General features: G+C 41.4%; 2 protein-coding genes across 22 annotated transcripts in view; one reads left to right on the forward strand and one right to left on the reverse strand.

Annotated features, from left to right (window-relative positions):
* Window positions 1-26,701, forward strand: part of LOC6530918 (heterogeneous nuclear ribonucleoprotein L) — a 108,568-nt gene that overhangs the window by 38,499 nt on the left and 43,368 nt on the right. For 11 of the 21 annotated variants that reach the window (XM_039372662.2, XM_043206941.1, XM_039372659.2 and 8 more), the window contains 2 exons: window positions 18,295-18,477; window positions 18,568-18,646. In XM_039372662.2, coding sequence (XP_039228596.1) covers window positions 18,295-18,477; window positions 18,568-18,646 — 262 coding nt within the window. The remainder of the gene's footprint in view (window positions 1-18,294; window positions 18,478-18,567; window positions 18,647-26,701) is intronic. The other 10 variants (XM_039372655.2, XM_043206940.1, XM_039372664.2 and 7 more) reach the window with 1 other exon arrangement.
* LOC26536257 (SCO-spondin) lies at window positions 3,006-3,715 on the reverse strand. The gene is made up of 2 exons (XM_015197480.3): window positions 3,274-3,715; window positions 3,006-3,221 (listed from the first exon to the last, which is right to left on the reverse strand). Exons 1-2 carry the CDS (start codon window positions 3,347-3,349, stop codon window positions 3,025-3,027), a joined length of 273 nt encoding a protein of 90 aa, XP_015052966.1. The 5' UTR covers window positions 3,350-3,715; the 3' UTR covers window positions 3,006-3,024.

Below are 26,701 nucleotides of genomic sequence, written 5' to 3' on the forward strand. Positions count from 1 at the left end.
AGCAATAAGAACAACTGTGAAAATAGTCGAGAAGTGGTAAGACTTTTTGTTTGGCTGCCTTGCTTTTAGTTCAGTTACAGTTACAGTTGCTGCATAGAGTGCATAAACAACAAACGCATTTGTAATGAAAATAAAATTTAACGGCACAAACACCAAGGACATGCCCAAGTGGAAGACGCTGCAAAGTATGCAACAGTTTCTGTTTTTCTGCTTCTGTTTCTCCTCCTAAGCCTAGTGCACTTACGCCACTTGGCCAAAGGAGCGAAAACTGTGCAATCTGTGGGCAGAAAAAGGCATTTTCCGCCGTATCCAATATTTCTTGGAGGCTTCTGCTGCCTGCTCACTGGAAAATACAAAATTTAAGCACACAAATTGGTTTTTGGCATACAAAAAAGAGTAAATGCTGTCTAGGTATATAGAAAATTGTTGTGAAAAACCTTTAGTCCTTAAATACTGGTAGGTTTAAAAATAAATAAAATATAAAAAAGAAATCTGCAAAGGCCTTTTTCGCTGCAGTGTCAGGATGTGTGGCTGATGTATGACATGCCAGCAACAAATTGCAGCAAAAAGGAAAATGGCGACCAAGAAATGTGACACCTCCTGGCCACTTGTCAATGTCATAATTTGCCATAATGTACGGGCAGGAAAAGCAGGAAAAGCCGGAAAAGGGGGTGGTGGACTAGTGGCAGGCAGATGAGAAATGGAGATCAACTAGCGAGCGGGACAGGCATCAAAAGTTGTGTGGATGATGATGTCGATGGGGCGATGTCGAGTCAGATGCCTTTTGGCCCGAGGCCGTGGTCGAAAGGGTCCTTCTGCTGCTTCTGGCCTGGCCTGGCCCGACTTGGCTTGGCTTGGCTTGGATACTCGCAGGGACTAAATAGTATGATGTTCGAGTGGGTGTGGGTGTGTGTTTTCCAACTCCTGTCATGTCCTTGGCTCCCCGACGAGCACTGTCAACATTAACACAGCCCAGAGGCATAAAAGGCATATCCAATTGCAAAAAGACGCATGTCGATAACAAAGGCTCGGCAAACATTCAACTAACATTAATGCCACGCCCCTCGTCCTGCCAGCAAGCACACACTCGCACACACCCGCACACATGGATACGGACATAGACATGTGTGGATCCTGCTTGTCGTATCCTGGTGCTCTCGTATGCTGTCTATTTTACTTGGTCATTAAATTTGGATTTTGTGCTGTGCACATCGCCATCGCCATCGCTTGACTCTGCTGTTAAATATATCTACCCAAACACACAGAGGCATCCTACATCGTACGTCTCTTTAGTGGCCTTTTGTGCTGCCCCCTAAACCCCTAACCTCCCCCACCTCCATCCTCTCGCCTTGGCCCTCGATTTGGCTTTAACTTGCCGCCATTGTTGGCCAGGCTCTTTGCATACAGACAGATATACATACATGGATGTACATACATATACATAACATGGGCAAAAAGGAAGGAAGGCTGGGAAGAAAGGTGGAAAATCCCCCATCTCTCGCTTTGCTTAACATCGGTTTTACCGTTCCCTCGATGTTTTGTTTTGCTTTCGGTTTTGAGTCCTTTGTGGTTGATGATTTTTCCAACATTGCATAGCAATTGCAACAAGCAAAAAATGGTTTTAAGGGCTTAATGCTCTGCATCTGACAGTGGGCTGGGTTTCCAAACAGCAGAATACGGCTTGTTTAGACTTAGCCGCAGTGCCAGAAGGACATTCATTGACCGGATTTGCGGCAATTGAAGTTCTGAGCCCAACGCTCCGCAAAACAGATTTCTCGATTTATTTTCTTATTGGCTAAAACGACTATTTTTCACAGACCCCTAACAATATATTACAATAAGTTACATGAATGACTTTCAATTTACTAATTATCAATTCTTGTCTGTTTCTTTTTAGGTAAGTGTTTATAACCCTTCTAAATCTTCGGTTTGTGAGTAGTACATTAAACTATAAATATCATATTTTGAAAATAAGCGACATAACATGCAAATGCAGAGCCATTAAATTTCATATTCAGCCCACACAGATACATTAAACCATCAAAGTCAGGTTAGACATCAGAATCTTCCTTGTCAACATTCTCCTCATTTCTATCATCCTGTTGCGAACAAAAAAAAAAGTGAGAATGCTATTGCTGACCCAATAAATCTGTGGAGAACTCAACAAAGACCCAGCAATCACAAAAGTTTTTTGGGAATGGGCTCTCCAAAGTTGCACCGTAATTCCCACGATAATAATCATAATAAAAATCAAGCAAGCGATAAAGCATAAAACCAAATTACATACAACTCCGGCCTTTTCAACAGCGTGAGGACTTCGGAAGCAAACACTTGAGATTCTACCTCATTTTCTCCGCTACTTCCGCTTTTAGTTCTGGCATAACATGAAAATAAAATGTTTTTCTTCAACCCGTAAACTCGCACATTGTCAAAAAAAAGGGAAAAAATATGCCACTAAAATATTTTGTATGTATACGTACATATATATGATATTTTTGGTTCGACTTGGTCAGGGCAGCCAGACAGTTTATGGAGCACGTAAGGGACATTTTTTGCGGGTTATATGCGTTTGAAAAGTTTTGTCATAAAGCTTTCGTTATATGCTTATGTAATATGTGGCCGACTGCACCCGAATATCAGCACGTATTTGGGGCTAAGATAATGCCCTCGAACGATCTGGTCGGTGGATAGACATATTTTATATGTGCCAAGTGAAAGAGCTAAATTCATTAAGTTGTCAAATGCAAGTCAACACAATAAGAAATTCTGACATGGTCATGTCATGTTCAGTGCGGCGCAAAAATCGCGAACGGACGAGTCAGTCGAAAGAGTAGAAAGGCAATAGGAAATGCAAAATGGAAAATGCCTCTTGAGCAGCCCAAGAAAATTAAAAGAAAATGAAAAATAGGAATGCAAATCATTGTTATTGTCGTCAGAGTTTCTGCTGTGCTCCCATTTTAACAATTTAAATGCCTAGAAAAGGGGCAGCAAAAAAGGCCATTAGATTCAGTTTTTTGAAATCTTTTACTCAATTATATATCGTTGACAGTGCTTGCGCATTATACATCTTCCTTGGTTATTTTTTAGTCGCAACCAATCCTTTGGACAGGCGCAACCTCGCTCGCATTTCTTGGGTATGCATCTTTGCCTATACAAAAAGTCCGAGCAGATCTTGGGACAAACTGGTACACATTTTACCATCACATCGCCGTGCGTACAAACTGGAGTGTTTAGAGAATTCATAACAGAATATGTGGAAAAATGAATCCTTACCGTTGGGCCGATGTATCTTAGCTCGAGTATAATTTAATAAACACAGGACAAACAAACTAAACACTCTGCACTGCATGATATCGCTTTTATTTACTATTCCTCGTGATATATGCGAAACTGTGGTGAACTGTGGTGTGGAAAATCAATTCGGTTACACCTGATTAGTTGCAATCCAATGGGTTTCAACATTCCAAACAAATGATACAGTTTACTGGCAAAAGCAACTCCTCACCTCAACGATAAACTAATGATCCCTTAAAGCCCGCTCACGTCACCACCAAGCCTCTTATGCTGACAAAATAAACTGGAAAAATCCGCAGCTGATGAAGAAATGCCGCAAACCCGCAACAAATGAAAAATTCAGAGAGCCACACATGCGGCAGCCTATGGGTAAACATTTTAATTCTACTAATTGAAGCAGTGAAAGCTATTGCCGCCCGAACAAAATCAAATGGAAATCCAAAACTAATAAACGGTTTAACGGGGCGTACACATATGCGCGTTGTTTGCCATATTGATTTTGCATAAAGCAGTTTTTTGTTGTGCAGTGTAATTAACCGGCCAGCAGCAAACAGGCGCATAATTACAATTTTGAAATTGTATGCGCTGGATATGGGCCATAAGTGTGTGCGGAAGAAAGGTGCATTGTGTGTGCGAACGAACGACGACTATGGCTCACATGTCAGCAGAGGATTTTCGGTCAGAATAGCGTATAGGTATGAGGAATATGGTAGTGGTCATCTGATATGGATGGCGGTGGATGGCGGAGGATGGCCCCCAGACAATGGATAATAGATGCTGGTCATCGTTTGTTGGCTCATTCGGCTGCTGCGGCGACCAGCGGTCATTGCTGGCGCTATTTGCGGTTTTAATTATGTCCAGCTCGTGGAACGCATCACGGCAAAACAATGCGAATGTGGGGCTTAAATGGAAAATGGGGACGGGGCGAAAGAGGGGGTTGCATTGTTGCAACGATTGAAATAAATGATGCGAGATGGGACAACTACTGAATATGCAGGACCAAAGAATGAGCCCTAATTTGGGACAACAGTTTCGGGATGCTAGCCCATAAGAAAATCAATATATGCAAAGCGTACAAGGGCATGGGTACATGGGTGCTATGAGAGCACCATGATTAATGGATGATGTGCCGCGGAAGCTGTGCATATGGCGTGCATATATGGAAACGTTTTGCTGATTGATAAACCAAATGCCAAGCAGAGCGTATAAATCGTTGCATCAGAATAAATGTGCGGCACATACAGCATATATGTATCTGCAATACAGCACAGTATCAGCCACGATCCGATACACCCTTTGTGGGCCATACCCGAAACTCCGTTGATGGGACGGCAGTCAATCAACGTTGAGGGCTTAAAGTGTCACCCACAACTCACCTTCAAGCAACTAACAAAACCCAAAAGGCACACCACGTGCAGAGCGAGGAGAAAACTTAATGCTAATGCTAAGCCCGGTCTCTGAAAAATTAATGCCTACTAATAATTCAAAGGGGTCGCAAGGGCCCTTACGTCGAGCCGAGCATGCTTAAATAATCTAACGCACAATTAATAGAAGGTGCCATAAATATTGCGTATACGCAACGTAAATCAGCCAAGATGGCAGTGAAAGCCCTTTTGCAAAAGCCTGATTATGCAAACAATTAATCCTGGAAGCGTTTATTGCAGAGCTCCTTTCCTGTGGGAGGGGGCAGAAATTAGGCCCAACCTAGTTCGTTTGACTAGGATGAACTAGCAAATTTGGTTCATGTACGTCTTCATTACGCTTGAATCTCGACCGGCTAGCAAAGCCTTTGTTATAATCAATTTGGAAATGACTTGCCTAGAGCCGGAAACACGTCATCCTGCAATCACATTAGCCGGGATTCGTTTGCTGCTGCTCTCCGGAAATGAAGGCTAAAAGGCAGAAGGTCCAACGTCATTGTTGGACAGTCAGTCAACTGACCAGACCGCAGCATTAAAGCAACATTTGTTTTAACATCTCTGCAGTAAGAGAGAGAAAGGGAGGGATTGAGGGGAAAAAGAACCAAAAAACCCACCGCAAAGCCGAAGGAAGCTCAACTATCAGCTGCTCCCAGAATGCTGCCGAAAATTTCAAACAATGCAACACAAATTGCCGACAACCGCAGCAGCAAGCGCGGTTTACTCTGTGCAACCATCGAGGTGCAGGGTCAGAAGTTCCCGCTTCGCAGCTACCAGTCCTCCACTTCCGTTCAGCACAAGCTCAACCTCTAAAGAAGTGGTCCGTCGACCGCAGTTCACAATAGTTGACCAGTGCAATATTTTGACTTGGTCAGCGGGAAATGCACGAGCAGCAGCTCAAGGAAAAGAAAAAAACATTCTTCGTCGAAGACAAAGTTGGTGCAGTTTGTTCTTGAAGCGAGAAAAATAGCCTAAGCCAAGAGCAAAACTAATTATAGGGTGCAGCAATTAAACAGATTTTCAAGTATTCAATTTATTTAAAGGATATTTAAAGGATTAAAGTTTAGTTTTTAGGAAAAAATATCAACACTCGTAAGTTAGAAAACCTGTAAATTACCTAAGTATGCAATATTCAAATATATTCTGCTTTAATATGATTTTACACTCAATTTGCAAAACCTTTTGTCATTAATATTATCATTCATTTAAGCTAAAATCTCTCTCTATACGTGAAAGTCAGGAATGGCTCTGCTATCGAGGCCATAAAATACGTTGATATTTATTATATTCCCCCAATGTATTCCACGTTTGCAGCCAGCACCGAATCATTTCTTCATCATCCTTTACAAATTTGTGGCTTTATTGCAATCAGTATTCGGAATCCCATTTACCACCGCCTTCGTCTATCTCTCTCCCCTGGACAGGCCAGTAATCAGTTTTAGCCATGACTGTAAGCCCCACGGAGATAGACAACCCAATAGCAACAACACCACCAGCGATTTGAACCATTCTCTGCCTGGCTCTTCATGTGCAAAAGACTAGGTAGTAGTAGTCAGTTTTAAATGCTCGAGCATTGTATAAAATTTGCATAAATTTCTTGCATAGTTTATTTAGCGTTTGGCCATGGTTGCCATTGCTTTTGTTGGCCATTTTGCCATTTGGCCATTTTCCGACCGCAGCCACCGCACTATGGGAAATTTGACCACTTTTTCTGGCCTAAATTAATAACTCCAGAACGGGGAGAGATATTCAATTGGTGTTTTTTGTATGGGGTTACACTAGTCCATATCTTTTATGGTACCAAAAATTGTGGGCGTGGCACCGCCCTTTCTATTTTTTGTAATTTATAACTCCAGAACGAATAAAGATATTTAATTTTTTTTTTTTGCAATAATTTGCACTAGACCATATTTAAACGTACCCCAAAAACTGGGGGCGTGGCACAGTCCCTTATATTTATATTATTAATTTTCGTAAAGGCTTTCTTCATTTTGTATGCTTTTTCTAATCTCAGCAAAATCAACTGATTTTGTGATAGAGTTTATATACTTAATTATTTTACAGAAGTTAACAACAATAGTACTAATAAAAATAACGAAACAATTCAGCAACCGCCTTGTTTAACTCCCGTTTAGCATGAGATTACTCTGAATTTGGGAAAGTAGGGTTAAGTCTAAAATCTATAAATTCTCCCAGAATCGGTAAAAGTGGTTTTTAAAATTACAATAATCTGAACAAGAATTAAATAAGCTACAACATGAGGTATATTTTATTGATGCAATCTGCTGCAATCACTTTAAATCTCTATTCAAAGTTAGGCATTATAAAAAAAAATACTTTTGTAAAGCAACTAAGATTTTTACTAAATTACTGGGACAACACTAGTTTTTTTTTCTATTGAATGTTGCAAACGCCTAATAGAAGGCCCACTGATTAAAATACTTTTTACAGAATGAAAATTAACGCTTTGGTTCCAAAGATATTAGAACTTTTGTAACGAAAGAAAAACTTAATGTTACAGATTGTTATTTTGTGTACGCGCAACAGCTGTTTTGAACAGCTGATTTCTTTGTTGTGGCGCCATCTATTAAAATTTTTAGTACGCAGCACTAAAGATTGGTCAATTATGAATGCGTACACTAAATATTATTGTAATATTCCGACTTTCAGAAAATGGGTTTTGGCCAGAAAAAGGGGTCAAATTTCCCATAGTGCACCGCCCACTGGCAAACACACTGGCAAATGATGCAAACGCCCCGAAATGTATGCTATACATGCACATAAAGCGAAGAGAATGACAACGCAGTGGGGCTGCCCCTTTTCGTACAGCCAGTTTTTTTTTCCTGGCCATATTATAACTCAATTTCTGCGTGAGGCTTTTTCCAACCGCAGCGCTCCAGTGAAAACAAAAACAAGGCGCTGATGGTGATGCAGCATTTATATTCATATATGCGGCGTGGAAATGAATCGTGGACCTGGCAGCTCTCACCGCAGGATGTCCATTGGTACCATCTCGTCGCAGTGGGCTCCAGCAAAAATGGAGATGGAATACAAAAAAAAAAAAAAGAAAAAAATTGTAGGAGTCTGTGAAGCATGTGAACCAATTCAATCGCCGCCCCCCTTTAATTTTCCCCAGATTTATTCGCCTTGCCAGGGAAATTTGCATGCTTTTTACGCACATTAGCATAAGCACACAAAGGGAAGCTTTGAAAATGGGGGGCGGTAGTTATTGGGCAAATAAGGATCTGCCGTTTCGAAATCGGCTTTCGTTTGCAGGAATCCAATATGTCAGATTTGAAGCGCGTCCCCCACAACAATTTTTTCCGATTTTTCCGGGCTGTCAAATGTCAAGTGTCAAGGCGATTCCATACGCCGAGATCTCCTTTTCGGTCCAAACAAGTAGGCTGCCAGCCATCGTGACATGCACTCGTTCGTCATCGATGGCTGCTTTTCTCATTTGTCCACGCTGCGCTGTTTGACATGTTTGCTTAGCCAACTGGCCACCCAACTACGTACCACTCCTTTATCCTGGCTGGTGATTCAATAGCCAACTGTCCACATTGGTTCATTCAATTAATGTCAATAGAGTGCTGCATTTATGCACGAGCATTGCCATTCATTTATCCTTGAGCCAGTTGGCAAGTAGTCAATGGTGGCGCTGCAGGCCATCCCTCCTAATTGCACCAATTGCAACTAAAACCCAACGGCTAATGAGGCAAGCTGTAATTATTGCCGTTTACCGCACTCGGATTGAAAATGGCAATTTACATAGTCGATGGATCGATGGCAAACTCAGTTAGCAATTCCCTTCTGCTGACCAGTTATTGAAATCAAAGTAGCAATTAATTATTGGAACAATGTGTGCGCTCAAGGATTTGTATTGTTGATATTGAAGATCCCTTTATATGGCATGTATGGTAATTGTAACTTAAGAAGTTAGTATAATAAACTCGAATAGCAAATGAGTAATTGCTTTTACCCAGCTTTGTATTACCAGCTAACCTGAAACCATTGAAAACGTATTGAATGGAACAAAGGTCCATTTTCCTTAAATTATATAAGCATGCTAAGGTTTTAAGGCCTGATTTCAATACATCGAAACGCTCGTTAAAATAAACCATTATCCGCTGGCTGCTTCAAATGCAAATGGGCACCTGGGGATTCGCGTAATTCCGATTGCATAGCCACTGAGAATTCCCATCCGTTTGCCGTGTACCCGCATGTTTCATTAGCCCATTCGTCTTTCCTTTTTGTAATTTGTGGGCTTTCAGCAATTAAAGGCGAATTGTAATGCCGCATATACTCGTATACAGAAATACATATGTACATATGTACATACATACAGAAAGAAAGAAGCGCCTGAGGCACATTCATTACACCTTTACGGGTTAAATTCGCTCTCGTCTTTTCTTGGCTGCTGAAAATTGTTGCATACTTCTGTGGCTTTTGCCACTTGATGCCGTCGCTGAAAGCAAAGGGCTGCCACTTTAGCGCGCCCACTCGGCCACGCCTCCCATCCACAGCCCCCAGCCACGCCCACATGCGCGGCCCACTCAATTAAAGCAACTCTCGTCGGATGTGTGAGTGTATGAGTGTGTATTTGTCTTAACAACTCTTGCATACAACCTAAATGGCCCGGGTCTTGGATCCTGAATCGCAAGTCCTGAATCCAGGATGCCGGCTTCACTTGGCTTCCTTCTCTCTTTTTTCTCCCCCAGCATAATTACTTTGACTCGACTTTTTCGACCTTTCTATGAATTACTCAAGAAGTGTTGGAAGCACGTCGCTCCTGTGGCTGCCATTCCACCAGGATTCCACCCACAATCCACGAGCAGTTTATCCTTTTTTAGTGCCAGCCATCCAACCCCTTTTGCTCTCGTGTTTGCCTGTCGTTCGTTTTATTTATTTCTTTTACTCGTGTTTGCTTGCTAATTTCTTCTTCGCTGCCTCCTGTACAGTAATCCAGGTGGCAAGTGGGCGGTGGGCTGCAGAAGTTACTGCCACAATTGCATAAGGTGCAGGTGAAAAAAGAAGTGAGCGTAGGGTTGCCGAGTTGCCGATTAAGTGGAAATCGATAGAAAGGAAGCGATGGTACAATTGTATGAACAAAACCATTCTTAAAAATTAAAATTGTCACTTAGGTTGCTACGAGTATCTTAAAGTCATGGTTATTGCTTCCTTAATCTCTGTTATCTATTATCACAGCAATGTCCGCTTAATGCCCATTTTTTTCACTTTACATTCCTTTGCGAAGATAGGGCAATACAATCGCAGCATTTTCAATTTCTTCTAAGCACTTGGCACTTGCCTAACTTTTCCCATTTCCCTTCGAGTCTTTGCCGTTACCCCAAAAACATCTTTTCCAATCCCCTTTTTTAATTTCCTCTGCAATCCTTTGCAACCCTGACACAGTTCTAGCACAGCCCCCCCTCACCATTTTCATTTCTTCTAATGCAACATTTTTCTGTGTATGCCTCGGTAGATAGAGAGGGGTATACAACGGGGGAAAAGAGATAGATGGTGAGAGAGACAGGACTATGGCGCTGGACGAACATTATCTGCGTTAGCTTTTTAGCCTAACGACCAACACCTACGCCATGTTCGCAGCGTCTTACCAGTTTTTCCAGGGTCTGGTTTCTTTTCTTCCTTCCCCCCTGGTTTTCCACCCCCACTTGACATTGTTAAACGGAATTTATGCGTTCAGCTGCTGCTCACTAACGATACTTTTTCCATTCACTCGGCTTTTGTTGTTCCCCGGCTTTGGCTAACTGTTGTTGCCATTACATTTATAATTGTCTCGTGCAACTTCTGTCGGTGCCCACGTGGATTTGACCCACCAAAAAGGATCCCAGGTGGTGCCACCTGCTGCCACCCAAGTCGTTACACATCTCTCTTTCTCTCTCTGCCTCTGATGGCCTTCCCCCCCTGGACCCCCGAACGAAGGATCCATGTTAACGGGTTGTTGTTTTCTCCTTTGCCATCCTGCCTGCCACTTTCAGGCTCATTGGCTAACTGTTGATTTCGTTGGCGCTGCTTTTCCATCCGCCCCGTTGTACACTTTATACCAATTGCGACACACATTTTCGCCTGCCTTCGCCTGGATTTTGCTTCTCGCCCCTTTTCTTTTTTTTTTTTTCTTTTTTCCTTCGCCTTGTTTACATTTTCATGCTCGAATTGGCTCTTGTGCTTTGGTAATTTCCCAGCATTGTCTTCGTCCTCCAGGCTGCCTGGCTACCAGGCTACCAGGCTGCCCACCTGCCCCTTCTCCTCTTCCTTGCTGGGCGTCAGCCTGTTGGCCAACTTCAAACACACACATTAAGCGGGCTGCGTCTTTGGACTTTTGTTTGCCACTGACAGAAGCTCTGGCCTCCGGTAACCTTACCTCGAATCGCCTGGATCCCCTGGAAGCTTCCGCTTCCTGCTGCTTTTCAGCGCTGCCTTTGTGCCACATAAATTTGGTTTAAAATGTATCTCATGGTTCTCTCCCCCCACCCCATTTTTCGTGTCCCCTGGAGCTCCTTTCATGTTACGCTTTCGCTGCTTTGTGTATCGTGTTTTGTTTTCTGCTTATTTTCAATTTGAACATTTTAATGTTTGTGGTCATAAAAATCTTTTTATTGGTTGTAAAACTGAAACTGAAGAGCTAAAATGACAGTGGGGAACGGGGGTATGGGGGGAGGAGGGTGAGGTCTGAGCCTGATGCCTGGGTGCTTGAAAAAAATTAGCAGCCTCTTTTCTGCCTCTGCAATGGCCACTTAAGCAGCGCGTTAAGGTGCGATAAGAGTAAGCACCGAATTTGTCGAGAGAAATCGAGATCCGAGTTGTTTGCCAGCCTTTAGAACCTTAAACAGATAAATTTTTGGCTGTAACCCGGTAATTGAAACACAAAAAGGTACGTTAACTACTAAATTACTTTCTCTTTTACAACAGGGAAATCATTTTTCTTTACGTTGGAGTGAAAAATGCAGTCAAATTGCTTAATTATTGCATATAAATCGTTCAGCGGAAATGTTTAACAATTTGCTGTGTAAAAAACTTCAGACTTGATTCATTTCCTTAAAAATATATTTATTAAAATATTATATTAAATATGATATGATCATATTTTACCTCTTATAAATGGGATGTCTTGGAGTTCGCTTAAATTTTCGTCATGATAGCCTTGATTATTTGGGTTCTTGATTTATGAGGCATATATTTGCTACTCAATACGACTTCACAGCGATCAGAGTTTTCCGAGTTTCCCTTCTCTGGCCAAGGCCTCAATTAAATGTTAATGGCTATATTTTATGACTGACACTCAGCTTCCCAAACATCGTCGATTGTATCTTCATCTTCCACTCATTTACATTTCACTCACATTTTCTGCGGCCGGAAGTCTCTTTTTGCATCTCGGGTTTTGCCTATCTACCTTAAATTTTCACGGGCACTGTGTTGTTGCATGCTCCATTCGGTCACTTTCACACAATAAAAAATTTTCCAATTTGCTTTTTTCTATTTTCATTTTTATACCACCCCAGTTTCACTCGCTCACGTCAGCTTTTCCAACAACAAAATATATGCATATTTTATGCCTCTGCGATTTTTCAATTTTGATAATTTGTATTATGCTAATTTGGCAGTGCTTTTGATGAGAAGTAAAGAGGAGAAGGGGTTTTGTGCGCACGCGAATGGAAATGAGATGAAATGGAAATGAAAATGAAAATCGAAATGATAGCAAAATATTTGCAAACAGTTTTGCTGATGTGACACACCATTTTGTTTATGCCAAATGTTAAAAGAGGTAGATTGCTTTCAGCATAAATTTATCTGTGTGTTTTTTTCTATTTGTCAAGTTATTGAAAATACACAACACCTTTGTTGACACACGGTCGCAGTATGTTAATTTGCTTTAACACCGCTAGGAAAAATGAGTTGCGATCGATTTCAGCAAATATTTACCGCGAAATAAGTAAAGCAAATCAGTGCAAATCCGAGTTGGTATTTATTTAGCCTTTGCCAGGATTTAATTTCCTTTGTTTCCGTCTTCTGCTTTACTTTCGGCTCTAACAAATCCGCAAAAGTCTTGCCTTCAAAGAAAATGCAGCAGAAATAAAGGAACAATTCGAAAAAAAACCCGTATTTCCAGTTGTTAAAACTTACTTGCCTCTCAAGGGCCGCGAATCTCCTTTTTTTTTTTTTTGTTTTTTATTATTTTCTTACTTGCTTTCGTTTGGCTAACAACTAACGGCACTTGCCAAAGGGGCAGGAGATCTTGCAGTTGTTGGCCAAGAGGCACACCCTTCACCTCTTCCCCCCGAGAAACGACCTTCCCCTGGCAGCTGCAGTCGCCAGAAAGTGTTGCAAATGATTCGAAACCGGTTTAAATGCTCTTTGGACGGGTTCGCATTCGGATTGGGACTCCAGTTCGTGTTCGGTTTCGGGCCCTGACTCTTTTTCGCCTTGTGTTTTGGCCCAAAGAAATGGGTCAATAAGAAATTCAAATGGTAAAAAAACAACGGCAAGCGAAGAACTTGTTGAGTTTTTTGCGGTTATCCGAGCGGGGTGAAACAAAAAAAAAAGAACCATACCAAAACAGGGAATTGCAAGGCGAATGAACTCCAATTTGCGTTTGTTATTTCTTCTCTTCGCGTTTGGTTCAATGACTTCCAGTTTCCGAGCAAACCATAACAATTGATCAAATCGCAGAACCTTGCAGAAACAAGTTATGCGGAATAATCAGGGATTATGTATATAGGGTTTGCCAAAAGTCGTATTATTCTGTTAAAATCTAGAATAAAAGTTAATAAATATTCTTTATAACTTTTCTTATCTCTTTTTATTGTTTTGCTCCTGTTGCTTGGCTTACTTTAGGTTGGAAAATATTTCATTACCATGCCTGTATTGTTTCCGTTCGCAAACGGCGGTAATGTTAGCCCCATAAAAGTAAATGAGAAGACAATAGCTGACCACAAAACGATTCGATATCGCAACTAAGCACACATAATTATTAAAATTTAATGCGATTTTCCCGCCATCTTTCCTTCCTCTGCATTATGCTGTCCTTTGTGGGTCCAAGTGATATACACATAGATGGCGAAGTACGTTGATGGATCTGCGGAAAGCCGCTTAAAATGTTTTTCCGGTATACTGTCGCCCTTTTCCCCTTGCCATCGCTGTTGTTGCTGTTGTTGTTATTGTGGTCCTGCCATTGCGCTGATTTAATATTTAGCACGCCTGGACAATCATTCCCCCCGTGAAAAAGTCCCCCCCGTCCCCTTCCCACACCACATTTCATATCAACCCCTCCGGCATGACGCCTTAGTAAAATTTTAATGCGCTTTTGATGATGGCCATAAAATGGCAAAACAAAATGCATGAAAGTTGGTGGCGCGCGAAGGCGAAGGCGGGGGGCGTGGCCGGAGGCAGACGAGTGGGTGGCTGTGGGCGTGGTCACTGCACTGCATGCGAATCTCTGCTCTAGATAAAATATTAATTTATTTTTCCCGCTTCTGCTGGCTGGATGTCCTGTTTTCCTCTGCTTTTTGGTGGGCTCGCCAGTCGAACAAGTTATAGTGCGCATAAAATTTTACGTATGTATCGCCGCGCAAGCTTCGCGCTTATTTTTTAAATAACTGTTTCATGCCACGCCCCCAATGTCCAGTACTTCCAGTACTATATAGTACCATAAAGCCCACGCACACCACCGCCTTTCCGCTGAAATCGCCCACTGGTTTATTAATACTTTCATTTCGAGGCAGTTTATTTGTTTTTCCATTTTCCTGCGCTGGCTGCGCTGCTTGCATTTTTATTTCTCGCCTTCTTGTGGATTAGTTTTTTAATTTCAACAGCTCGTGAAATGTTGAACTTTTTTATTTGCCCGCTCCTAGTTTTCTCCAGAAGCTTTTGAGAGTTCTAAAAAAGTTGATGCATTTTCCTGTTTTATGAAAATCTTTTGACTCAGCTGCAAATTAGAAAGATTTTGTGGCGAAATTAAACTTTACATTTTTTTAATGTTTTGCTTTACGAGTTTGCTGTGTAAATACAAAAATCCGAATTAAAAACAATATACATATATGTATATTGTTATCAAACGTTTAAGTTTACAAACCTTAATTGATAAAGGAATGCAAAAATTTATTTGGAAAATATCTGGTGTGTTTGGAGTAGAATATGGGAGCATTGCATATTTTATTTCTTTCTTCTTTCTAAAATCTTAAATTAAATTAGGTTTTTCCTATTTAATTGGTGGAAATTGCTGGATAGTAAAGCTGTGGCTTTTATTGTCGTGTTTTAATGAATACACCAATGCAGAAAATTATATTTAATTACAACATTTTAAGGACCTATACATATTTGTATGGTTTTTTAGAGGGAATATCCCTTTTTACATTCTACAACCACAAACATGGTAGATCCGAACATGACTTACATACACCGCTTTGTACAATTTATCAATCGAGGACCCTGGAGGATTGACACTTTCCATGAACGTTGACGATTCCCCGGGGAGCTGCTCTAATCAGCTTCCATCATTCAACTGCCCTCCGTCTCTGGAGCTCCATTGCCATTCGCCTAATGGACTCAAATTACCGGCAAACAATGAGTGGGCAGCTCGTCCAATATCCTTTCCTTTTACATGTCCAATGGCCAGCAGGCCGATGTAGAATGCGTTGGGGAAAAGGGGAAAAAGCTGCGGAAAAGTGCTGGAGCACGCGCCTCATTTATTCAATAAGCTGATCTCATAAAGCGGAGTAATTTTTTCTGACCCTACCCCCGCTTTTCCGGCTTTTCTTCCAGGATGCGACGCTCTTGACTTGCTCGTTGATTGCGCTATTTACAATAATTGCAGACATTTTGTGCGCCATCGAGCGACAGTCTCTTCCAGTTTCGCAGTTTCTGCCAGCCCCCATCTCTATTCCATCGTTGACTTTTCCGTTTACAACGCTTGTCCTGCTGCAGGACCTCTGGCAAATCGCATTAAATGCAGCTCTCCCACTGCCGGCAACGAATTGTAAAATGTCAGTCCAGATGAAAATGAGGAGGAGGACACAAAAAAAAGCGTATATTTTTTTTATCCCCAACTTCCCACTCCATTTCCTCTTGGAGCAGCTCACACTTTCCGTTCACTTCCTCTGCCTGGCACTTCTGTTTTCCTGTATTTCCATGGACAGAATGCACAACTATAAAGCGCACCGAGCACACAAAAACTAATTAGAAAACTTTTGCGGTCGAAAGTGACAGTCGGCTGAGGGGGAAGGAAAAGTGTTAAGTGTGTGCGAAGTGGGGTGAAAAAATAAACAAAACAAGAGAGAACGCTATAGTCGAGTTCCCCGACTATCTGATACCCGTTACTCAGCTAGTGTAAGTGCGAAGGACAGTTTTTGGCGGTTTGTGGGCGTTAGAGTGGGCGTGGCCAAAAGTTTTTTGGCAAATAGATAGAAATTTACAAGACTAATACAAAAATGAAAAAATATCAAAACATTTTTCAAAAGTGTGGGCGTGGCAGCTTTGGGCGGTTTGTGGGCGTTAGAGTGGGCGTGGCAAAAAGTTTTTTTGCAAATCGATAGAAATTTTCAAGACCAATACAAAAATGAAGAAATATTAAAACATTTTTCAAAAGTGTGGGCGTGACAGTTTTGGGCGGTTTGTGGGCGTTAGAGTGGGCGTGGCAGCATGATTCGACAAACTTGCGCTGCGTCTATGTCCCTGGAGTCTGTTTACTTAATCTCAACTTTCTAGCTTTTGTAGTTCCTGAGATCTCGACGTTCATACGGACAGACAGACGGACGGACAGACGGACAGACGGACAGACGGACAGACGGACGGACAGACGGACATGGCCAAATCGACTCGGCTATTGATCCTGATCAAGAATATATATACTTTATATGGTCGGAAACGCTTCCTTCTGCCTGTTACATACTTTTCAACGAATCTAGTATACCCTTTTACTCTACGAGTAACGGGTATAAAAATAAAAATCGGTGTAGAAGCTGGCAGCTGCATTAATTATTAGGTAATGAACGCATACAATGACTATCAGTTACATGGAAGGACATAAAAGGACTTGGATAATTAATAGATGTAATAGCATGTGGCTGATTATACAATGATTTTAGATAAGAAAGCAGCGTAATACATTTTTATTATTTTAAAAAATGTTCGTTTCATGAACTATGATCCTTTTCTGATATTTCTACTTCTAAAATACTGACAGGTAATGATCTTAAATTATCTCTGTGTAAGCCTTCGGTATAATCTACATGACAATAAATCCTTATTAACTATAAATGTTTTCCGTGTAAGACATTAATAAGCCCATTATCGAATAATGGTCGCGTTCTTGCAGCACTCAAGAATCTTAACGATATCCCACGGAAGGACATTCAATCCCCACTTAAAAGTTGGCCCAAACAATTTGCCACTGCGAAATTTGCATAGACCAAAAGAATTCGATGAAATTTCGTCTAATCAAATAGCTACCCTCCACAGGCATCTTCGTTCTCTTCCGCTCATGTCTAATGCAAATCAATGTTGAAAGTTTTCAACAAGATTCAAAATTTCATGAGCCAGAGGACTTATCGATGAATTTCATGAATAACAAAATATTGCTGCCACCCGAAAAGTAGGCGAAGACAAAAGCCGCTTTCCCACTTTTCCTCTTACCCAATTTTTCGAGGCTTGATGGGAGTAACAACAAATTGAACATTTAACCCATTATGGCCCCTAAGCAACCCAAAAAACCCCACCGCTGCCAACAGACGACTTGCGAACATTCTGCTTGTAAAATGAATAAATAGAAGTCGCTTGTGGATTTCAAAAGGAGCAGGGGCGTGTTTTTAGCGGCGGGGCGAGAAGAGGGAAAATTTGGCGGCTTAAATTTTCCATAAATTTCCATGCCAACGGCCAATGCTCATTATAATTTGCCATCAATTCCCAGACGCTGCCACCGACCGAAGTATTCTTATTCCATTCTTGTTGGCCTAGACTTGACACGCCCTGGCTTTTGCTGCTGGCAGGCTCGCTTTAGCACACTCGAAACTCATTAACGTAATTTCCGAAAATTTATGAATGTTAATTGGAAAATTTCTTTGGCATAGTACAGCTGAAAGTGCTTATTAAATTATGCTAATGAGTTCTTGAGCTTCACGCAGTAGCTCAAGCTGATACGGAACTAATTTCAACGTTGCCTATTTGGGCAACTAAATGCGAAATTCCAATTATGCCAAACCAAATAAAAACAACCCAATAAAAGTGAGACTTTTCAAAGCTTTGGTCAACGCTTTGGAAAACGATAGATGTCCAAATATATAGAAAACACTTCGTTTTAAGTTAACAATTCAACTGGCTTTGATACGTTTTAGCAAACAAAGTTTATTTGTGACCTGAACAAACAAAGAGAGTTAACCAAATTATTATAATGTATTTGAGATAAGTACCACCATACTGTTATAAAGTAATAATTAAGGCAATACTTATCTAAATATTGATAAATACGTAAGTTATTTGAGTAAGAACTTGATAAACAGTGTAGTCACAAATTTATCCCTGTCTATTTCATTCGTTTCTAATTTCCTCGCTCGATTCCAATTAATTTCAGGATGTCTTGCACAAAATCTGTCATCCACATGGCCAAGTGCTGCGCATTGTCATATTCAAAAAGAATGGGGTCCAGGCCATGGTTGAGTTCGATAATCTGGATGCGGCCACAAGGGCGCGCGAGAATCTGAATGGAGCCGACATCTATGCCGGATGTTGCACCCTGAAAATCGATTATGCCAAGGTAAGATCAATCAATCAATCAAACCGATCATCCGCTGACAATTGGACATGGCAATTTCAATGGCATAATGATGATCTAATCTAATTGCAGCCGGAGAAATTGAATGTGTACAAGAATGAGCCCGATACCAGCTGGGACTATACGCTGAGCACAGGTGAGATTCTACCAAGTGCGTTCACATTTTTTACTACCTTTTTCTAAACTAGTCGTTAAGCGATGCACCGATACATCGACACTCGAGCACCCACACTCTTGCCCACCAAAACACCCACACACACACGCATTTATACCACCCACAAGCCCACAAACCACATACACGCACACACAGCGACACCAAGAAGAAACGAAGAGTTAATTGCTTTTTGTGTCCGAAAAAAAATCAAAAAAAAAAAGTTCGAAAATCCTGGAGCATGCCTACATGCGCCCTACTTTTTAGAACTCTTTGGCTTTGTAACTGTGTTTGCTAAATGTATATTTTAGTTAGCGTTGTAACGAGGCGGCTGAACGTGGCGTATGCGTGATATCCTAGGCTGTGCATCATCTTTAGTTGTCTCCTAATTCCCGAAAGTCCCCCCATCCCAGCTCCATTAACCAACTTTTCCGATCTCAAGAAATACAAACACACCTTACACACCCATTCACACACAGCCACTGCCATCGCCAGAACTCATTAAATCAAGCATTTAACGGCACTCTAGAGATGCTAAAACAAACATTATGGCGCCACACACAGCCACCCAAACTCACACACTCAAGTCTATAGCCACCTGTTCGTGCCACGCCCACTCCGAAGCAACCACTGTACCGCCGCCCCACTGCCCCCGGCCATTTCCCACTGCACCATTTGGCGCATCGCACATGTCTCAGTGCTTATGACGGGCGACAAAGTTGCGCATTAAATGCCATTTTTAATTTGAGTATTTCACTTTGAATAAAAATGAAATTAAATGCTTTGCCGTGCTGTTTTTCACGCCAGACAAACAGGCGGCGCTGTCAACATTTTGTCGGCCTGAATATTTTTTTTTTTCGTCGTTCTTCGTTGTCTGTGCCGCCTGGCCAATTTGCGCTGGAGAAAAAGCAGAGGAGAGGAAGAGGTCGACAGTCGGGGGTCGGGGGATGTGCCACATCAAAAGGCCGACAAACTGAGCCACCAGCGGATCCTGTCCAGGCCAACGCACTATGAGCGCTGCTGCCAAGTGTCAACGTTGCCGCAGCTGCGACAGCAACACAAGTTGCAGCAACAGCAGCAGCAACAGCAACATCAGCTGCAACAGCAACTTCAGACAGCTGACGGGGTGGAGAGGTGGCATCCCCAGCCAAAAGCGGTAGTGGCACAAAGCCACAATAACTCAGACAGCCAGTTGGGGCAGAGTTTCAATGGTTTTTCCTACTTTTTCTTCTTTTTTTTTTGTTCTTGTTGTTGCTGTGCTGCCCTGGACACGGACAGAAACTTTGGCTGATCCTCCACAGCATTCAGCCGCCCTGTTGTATTGCCATTTCCATTTGGAGGCCAAAAGTCTGCCACATCCCAGCCGCCGCCGCATTCCCAATGTTTGTTTTTGCCACAGAGCCACCAAAGTTGCAGCCATTTACTGCCCGCCTGCCTGCCATCAATGAATGGGAAAACTGAATGAACTTGGCGCCGCCTCCATGAGTTGCGGGAATAAGTGGGCGTAGATCTGTGTAGTAGAGCCTGTGTGTACAGCCTCATTGTCGACACATTAGGGGGGCGTGGTGGAGGAGGGAGGTGGTGCCACTGTGGCAACTTGCAAATTAGGCCCGGCACACTATCTTTGTGTCCGTCATAATGAACATGCCACTGTATGCCAACGATTCCATTGCAAGAGGATATCCGAGTCGAAGGTGGCTCTTTTATCTCCTTTGTGGATGGATGCTGATGGTGCTCTTGTGATGGATTGGAGCAGCAAGGCGATTTGTTAAAAGGATTGCTTTTCGCAAATGCTTTCCTCACGAAAGACATGCGTTTCTGTTTGATACAGACTTTGATTAACTTATCCAATAAATATTTATACCTTAATATCTTTGCAACTGATAGTACAGGTTCTATAAAAGCTAATATTTACCATAGGGTTGTGATACCATTATATACCTTTTTTGGTAACCTTCTTAAGACATTCAATACTGATGATCCTGGGTAGCTTGTTCAGCTTGTCAGACCTTCGTGGTAAAAGTTGAACTAGAGCTAAAAATAAAGCCACCTTATTATTTAACAGCTAATCGTCTTGTTAGATATGCAATATTTAAATGAAGACCGATTATTTCCGCCCAACTTCTGGAAAAACGAACTTGTGGACATGAAGGTACTTTCGCTTGACCTGGAGCCAAGTAAAATCAATAGAATTCATAAAAATCGTAGCAAGTGACAATCCACGACCACTACTTAGTTGCCACGTCAATTTCGACTCGACTTCTTTATTGTCTTAACAACAATAACGAATAACAAGCGGCAAAGAACGACGACGAAGTGAAAGAAAACAAAAAGTGAAGTGAGGCAAGTTAAATATAAAGTGGAAAATGCAAACATAATATTTGCATAAGATTTTGCGCTCAACCTGGGCAACTCACTCCACACTTTCCACTTCCCCTTGCAGTTATCGCCGTGTCCGTGGCTTTTCCTAACCTTTTCCTTTTCCTTAACGAAAGGAGGATTGCCACGGTGGGGCAATCGATACAAAATGCCAGCACGTGAACGAGGACGAGAACGAGGACACACCGCCTTGGGTAAACAAGAGTCTCCAAAAAAGCATTCGAAATGACTAGCTGACTGGCTGGCTGGTCTTGGTCGTGGTCGTTTTGGTCCTCTAAAAGTAGCGAGCAAGAAGTTTTTAGCAAGTTGACTTGAGTGCTCCACCCACCAATTCAGCCAACCCATCAGCCCTTCCAGCTGTCGAGGAAGCTATGACTCCTGCAGCTCCTGCTGCTCCTGCAGCTCAAAACTTCATCAAGTGCACACCGAAAATTTGTATTTGCATTTGCATTTGACAACCGTCATGGTTGTGCATATTTTTTCCGACTAAGTTTCCCAAATCCCTCCTTCGTCTGCATTTTATCTCCTCGCGTTTTGTTAATTTTCTACTCATTTCGCTGTCATCCGGAGCGCGGCTGCTTCATCTTCCGTCCGTCCAACCGTCCATTCGTCCTGAGGTTATCCTTTTGCCTCCAGAAGGATCCCTGCTGCTCATCAGTAGTCTGCTGACTATATTTGCCTTCGTGTTGTCACGCGATGTTCTCTTTCTGGTTCTTCATTTGGCCGCAAATTGTTTTTGCTTTCTGGGTGGTTTAGCGCACTTTTGGCTCAAGGACGTTCGATTTTTTTTCTTTTTTTTTTTTGTACTGCAACTCAGCAAAGCTACGTGTGCATTTTCAAGCGATTTTTCCACAGCCTGATGTCAAGTGACAGTTACGTTTTGCCGGATAGTTTGTCTCCGAGTTAATTTAGTTTTGCGGCTGAAAAATAGTTGCCTGCTGAAATTGATTAGAGACACTTGTGTCGTCTGCCATTCGAAAATGGTGCAGGAAATTGGCGTTAGTACCTGAAAATATAATGCTCGCAGCCCACTTTCCAACCACTGTCGTAATAGAATTCGGGTTTTTTGGGGTCTTGATTGCGTAGTCAGTTAACCACAAAGAATTTAGACCATAATTAACCGCAGAAATGTCCGTAGGCAGCCCATGAAAAACTTTTCCCTCGGGACTGCTACTGCTGCTGCCTTTTCCACATCCCCATTTCCACCACAAAACGTGCAGCGTAATGGCAGTCATTATTTATTTTATTTCCGAATGCACGGAAACAGCAGCGAAATAACAATCATAGAAAGTGGAACACAGGGATAAGTCAGGGAACTCTGCTACCTTGGTAGCTCCAACTACTACCACTGGCTACAACACACACACAAAAAAAATTTCAATAAAAGGCGGGACACAAATAAAAGCCCAGACAAAGGAAAGGGGCAGGGAAATGTCAAATGTCATAAAAAGAAAGCCACAACAAGGGATGTGGTTGATGAGGAGTCACCGCACTGGAGGCCATTAAAAAAGGACTCGCTGCTATCCCTGGAAGTTGAATAATAAAACATGACAAAACTATTTTATGTTTATGATTAAATTATGTCGTTGGAGTCGCAGGCAGTCAGGTGAGGTGACACAACCCACCCACTGCCATCCGCCGCAACTTCCTTGCGCTGTGTGATCCTTGTGATTCTGCCACAACAATCGAATTAAATGCGCATAAATTATTCATACACACTACTCGCACACAACTAACACGCATGCAAATCACGTTGGCAACTCGGTTTCCCAGTGATTTCAATTATGGCCAGATATTCGAAGGTTCGTTCTTGTTTATTTAAATTGCTATCGAAGAACTCTCGTTTGTGCTGCTTACTTTATCCTAAATCAACATGGGCCCAAATGCGTCGCATCCCCCGCTTGTTTTTGGGTTATTTATTTTTATGACACTACCATTCCCGCAAGTGTCTGCATATGTGAAGTTGTGTGTGTTTGTGGGTGTGTGCGAGTCCTTCGGCCTGACTGCCTGCTGATTATTTTCGTTTTATCTAGAGGCCCGTGCTATTTTGGACCACCAATTTGTTTTTAGTGCCCTCCATATGCCGGCTGCAAATGTGCTTGCCATATAGATTACGGCATATACTCGTACATAGATGCGGATGTCTGTACTTGTGGGTGGTTGGGTAGTTGGGCGATTGTCATTTGCTCCGCCCATCTAATACATCGTAATTATAACGGTTTACTTCTCCAGAATGGTTTATTTTATGCCAAGCGGAGCAAAGACTTCATGTAATCAGTGTGAATAATTTGCCCTTTGTCCCAGCGATCTGATATGGTCTTTTATTTGCTGAGGAACCCCTTCTGCACCACCACACACCCACATTTATGTGCGGCATTATTTCTTGTCTGCGCAATTGCGTGGACCTCACTCATTTAGAACCAATTAAAATGGCTTTTATTGCTGGCCACATAATGGAAACGAGCAACTTTTTCGCTAAGCCACACATTCATTGAAACGAATTTCTAGGGTTGTGGCATTTGCTAACATTATCCATCATGATTGAGTTTCGGTTTTGAGTGCTGGCTAATTATAAGAAAATAGTTGTAAAGCAAACGCTTGATTGCAGTTGCTGATCTTTTTGCCTTTTTTTTTTTACTTTTTCCCCACACTAAACTAAGACATAATCACAGCACGAATTCATCCATATATATATCATCTACTCTACTAGCATACGAATATACACGGCTCGTTGAGGGTCTAGATACTATTATAATATGACCTAGCATAAGCCTAGCTTAGCATAACATACGAATACCACTCCTGAACCACATACTCGTATATTTGACATCCAAAGGGGTATATTTAAAAATCTATATGAATCCAGAATCCAGGCTCTGCAGAGCCATTTAGCCTTCTTTTTCGTTTTTGTTATACCAGTTTTTAATGTGCCAGTGAATGAAAAGTGACAACGAATCAAGCAACGCTTAGTTCTCAGTTCAGATCAGATAAATTTTATCCTGTCGACACCACAATCAAGATATATCAAAAAACCAGCAGCAACAACCACACCAGCAATAAGCAAGCAACACAACAACAAAAACTACAACTACAACTACAAGCACACATCAAATGCGTCTTACTAAAACTAAAAAAACAACAACTGCCAAGAATACAATTAACCCAACAAGAAACGTCTATGCTAAAACTACTAAAATCAACTATGAACCACACTTGTAAAATATGTCAACGAATCCCACCCAACAAAAAAAATATAAGCAAACAAACATCAATCCACAAAAACATAGTGTATTATAAGACAAAGAATCAACACAACACAAGAACAACAACAGCCACATCAAGCAAGCAAAAATAAGAATTAAGATCGAAAAAGAGTCTTCAAGCCGAGTCTTCTACAATATATATATATTGTAACCAGTAATACGATGTAAACCGAATTAAGAATGCAAAATAAGTACCAAACAAAAGAAACAACAAACATCGATATGCAAAAAAAAAAACTAAGTCAACAAAACGCAAACATTGATTAACTATAAACAACAAAGCTTCTCTCTTGCACTCCTTACCGAAGAATCGAAGTTATCAAGCTGATGAAATGGAAAACTTGGTCGGAGAAGAACATCGACTAACTAACCCTCCACTAACTAATATTAGATTTTTAATTTCGTTTGCCAATTTGTTCATCCGTTTCTAATGATTTGTTTTTATTTTAGCAAAGTTTTCGGTTTTGATTAACAATAACAACCACCACTACAGCCACACGGATAAAGATAAACATAGAGTCGTATGAGTAGCATACCTAGCATCCACTGCGTGGGTCCCAACTTCTAACTGCTATATGATACCATTCTAGTACAAAACCCAACCAACCGCTCACCAGCCACCCACCTGCCTGCCTTGCCTGCCAAAAGCTATCCAAAAACTAATCGATACTAAACTAGCTAATCCCCAACTAACCAACCAGAGGTTACTACTGCCAGATCCGATCCTATTGAATGATAACCTAAATAACAGAAGCGGGAGAAAGCGACTTTTCGAAACCGTACTATTTGCTACCCTACTAACCCACTTTTTGTTGTGTATGTGTGCGTCTCTGTGTGCGTAAATAATGGGCTGACCAGAAACGAATCTATATATATATAATTATATATTCTACCCCCAAGTAAAAGACAAGTATTCCAACCAGAACATCTACAGAAAACAAATCTACTACTACTTTATAACTATAACTACAACAACAACAGCTACAGCTACATCAACAACAGAATGCAACCAACAAAAAAAAAATATATCTAAAATCTAAGCCAGAATGCACCAAATTCAAGAAAAAGTTCAAATTCCTTTGAAATACCATTCAATTTTATGCAAATCAAGTAAAAATAATCTATATATATAAAAAAAAAACTGAAATTCAAAAACCACGAAAATGCAAAAAATATATATATAAAGTATAGATATATGTATTTAAAAATAACTCTTTGGGCAGGACCAAGCATCACAACAAAAACGAAACTCGCAGAAACAAACTAAAAATTTTGCAAGAATTCTCACTGTCTCTCTCTCACTATCAAAAATCAAAATAAATCACAACCAACACTATCTACTATCTATCTCTATCTCGCTTGTGTTTGTCTGTGTGCAGGAGAGATGCAAGGCACTGTTGTTGTTGCACTTGATGATGCAGCCGAGGAGCGAGCGGAAAAGTGGGAAAATTCGTCGGAAAAGCTACGGATACTACGGATGCTACGGATGATACAGATGATCAACGCTGCGAGATTGGAGCCCTGAAGCTCCGAAATTCAAGAGATACCTGCATCACAGATACTAGCGGCACTAATACTACTGCAAATGCTACTAGTACAACTGCCCATACAACCCCAGCAATTAGTTGTCGTTATAAAGCCAAGTCGTATTTGAACAGATCCTTGAAATGTTGTTTGAGTGCCGCACAAGAATGATTGACGCCATGTTGCAAGTGGCAAGCAAAAAGAAAGTTTTTGAATTTAATTGCATAAAACTGAAACGTACATACATTGTATATCGGAACATATATCCGGAGCTAAAACATTCGAGCGAGTATGTTGCCAATTGTGGTTGTTGCTGTGCCTGATGTGTTACAAAAACCAAAGAAAATCCGACGAAACGCGATTCAAAACCGAATGAGAACGAAACACATAGAACTGCTTGTTGGATCTCATGTATAATATATGCATATATAGTTTTTGTTCTATTTACCATACCATGAACCACAGCTATCAATTCCAAATTGAAGTTTATTTAATTTACAGTTTTATTAACGGAACATGAAATAAAAATGAATTAAACAAACATCGTCTAGTTAAACATTTACCATTGGGATCTGTTCAAAGTTGTAGTTATTACTATCGCCACTGATTTTGGGGCCTGTAGCGAGAGTTGTATGTACGCTGGTGGTATTAGTCGTTTGGTATCGCTTTCGGTATCGGATCGGGATTCGGAATCGGTATCGGTATCAGTATCAGTATCTGTATCCGTATCGGTACCATACTGTATCCCATGAATGTAGTTCCCTACGCCGGGCACCGATACCCCGCTCCTTTTTGGTGCCTTTCTTTTTGGCCGGTCTCAGAGAAGTGGTGGTATATTGGACATGAGAGGCGTCGACTACACAGCGACTGTGCCGGAGGTGAGTCAGTT

The sequence above is a fragment of the Drosophila yakuba genome, chromosome 2R (genome assembly GCF_016746365.2).
Source record: "Drosophila yakuba strain Tai18E2 chromosome 2R, Prin_Dyak_Tai18E2_2.1, whole genome shotgun sequence".
NCBI lineage: Eukaryota > Metazoa > Arthropoda > Insecta > Diptera > Drosophilidae > Drosophila > Drosophila yakuba.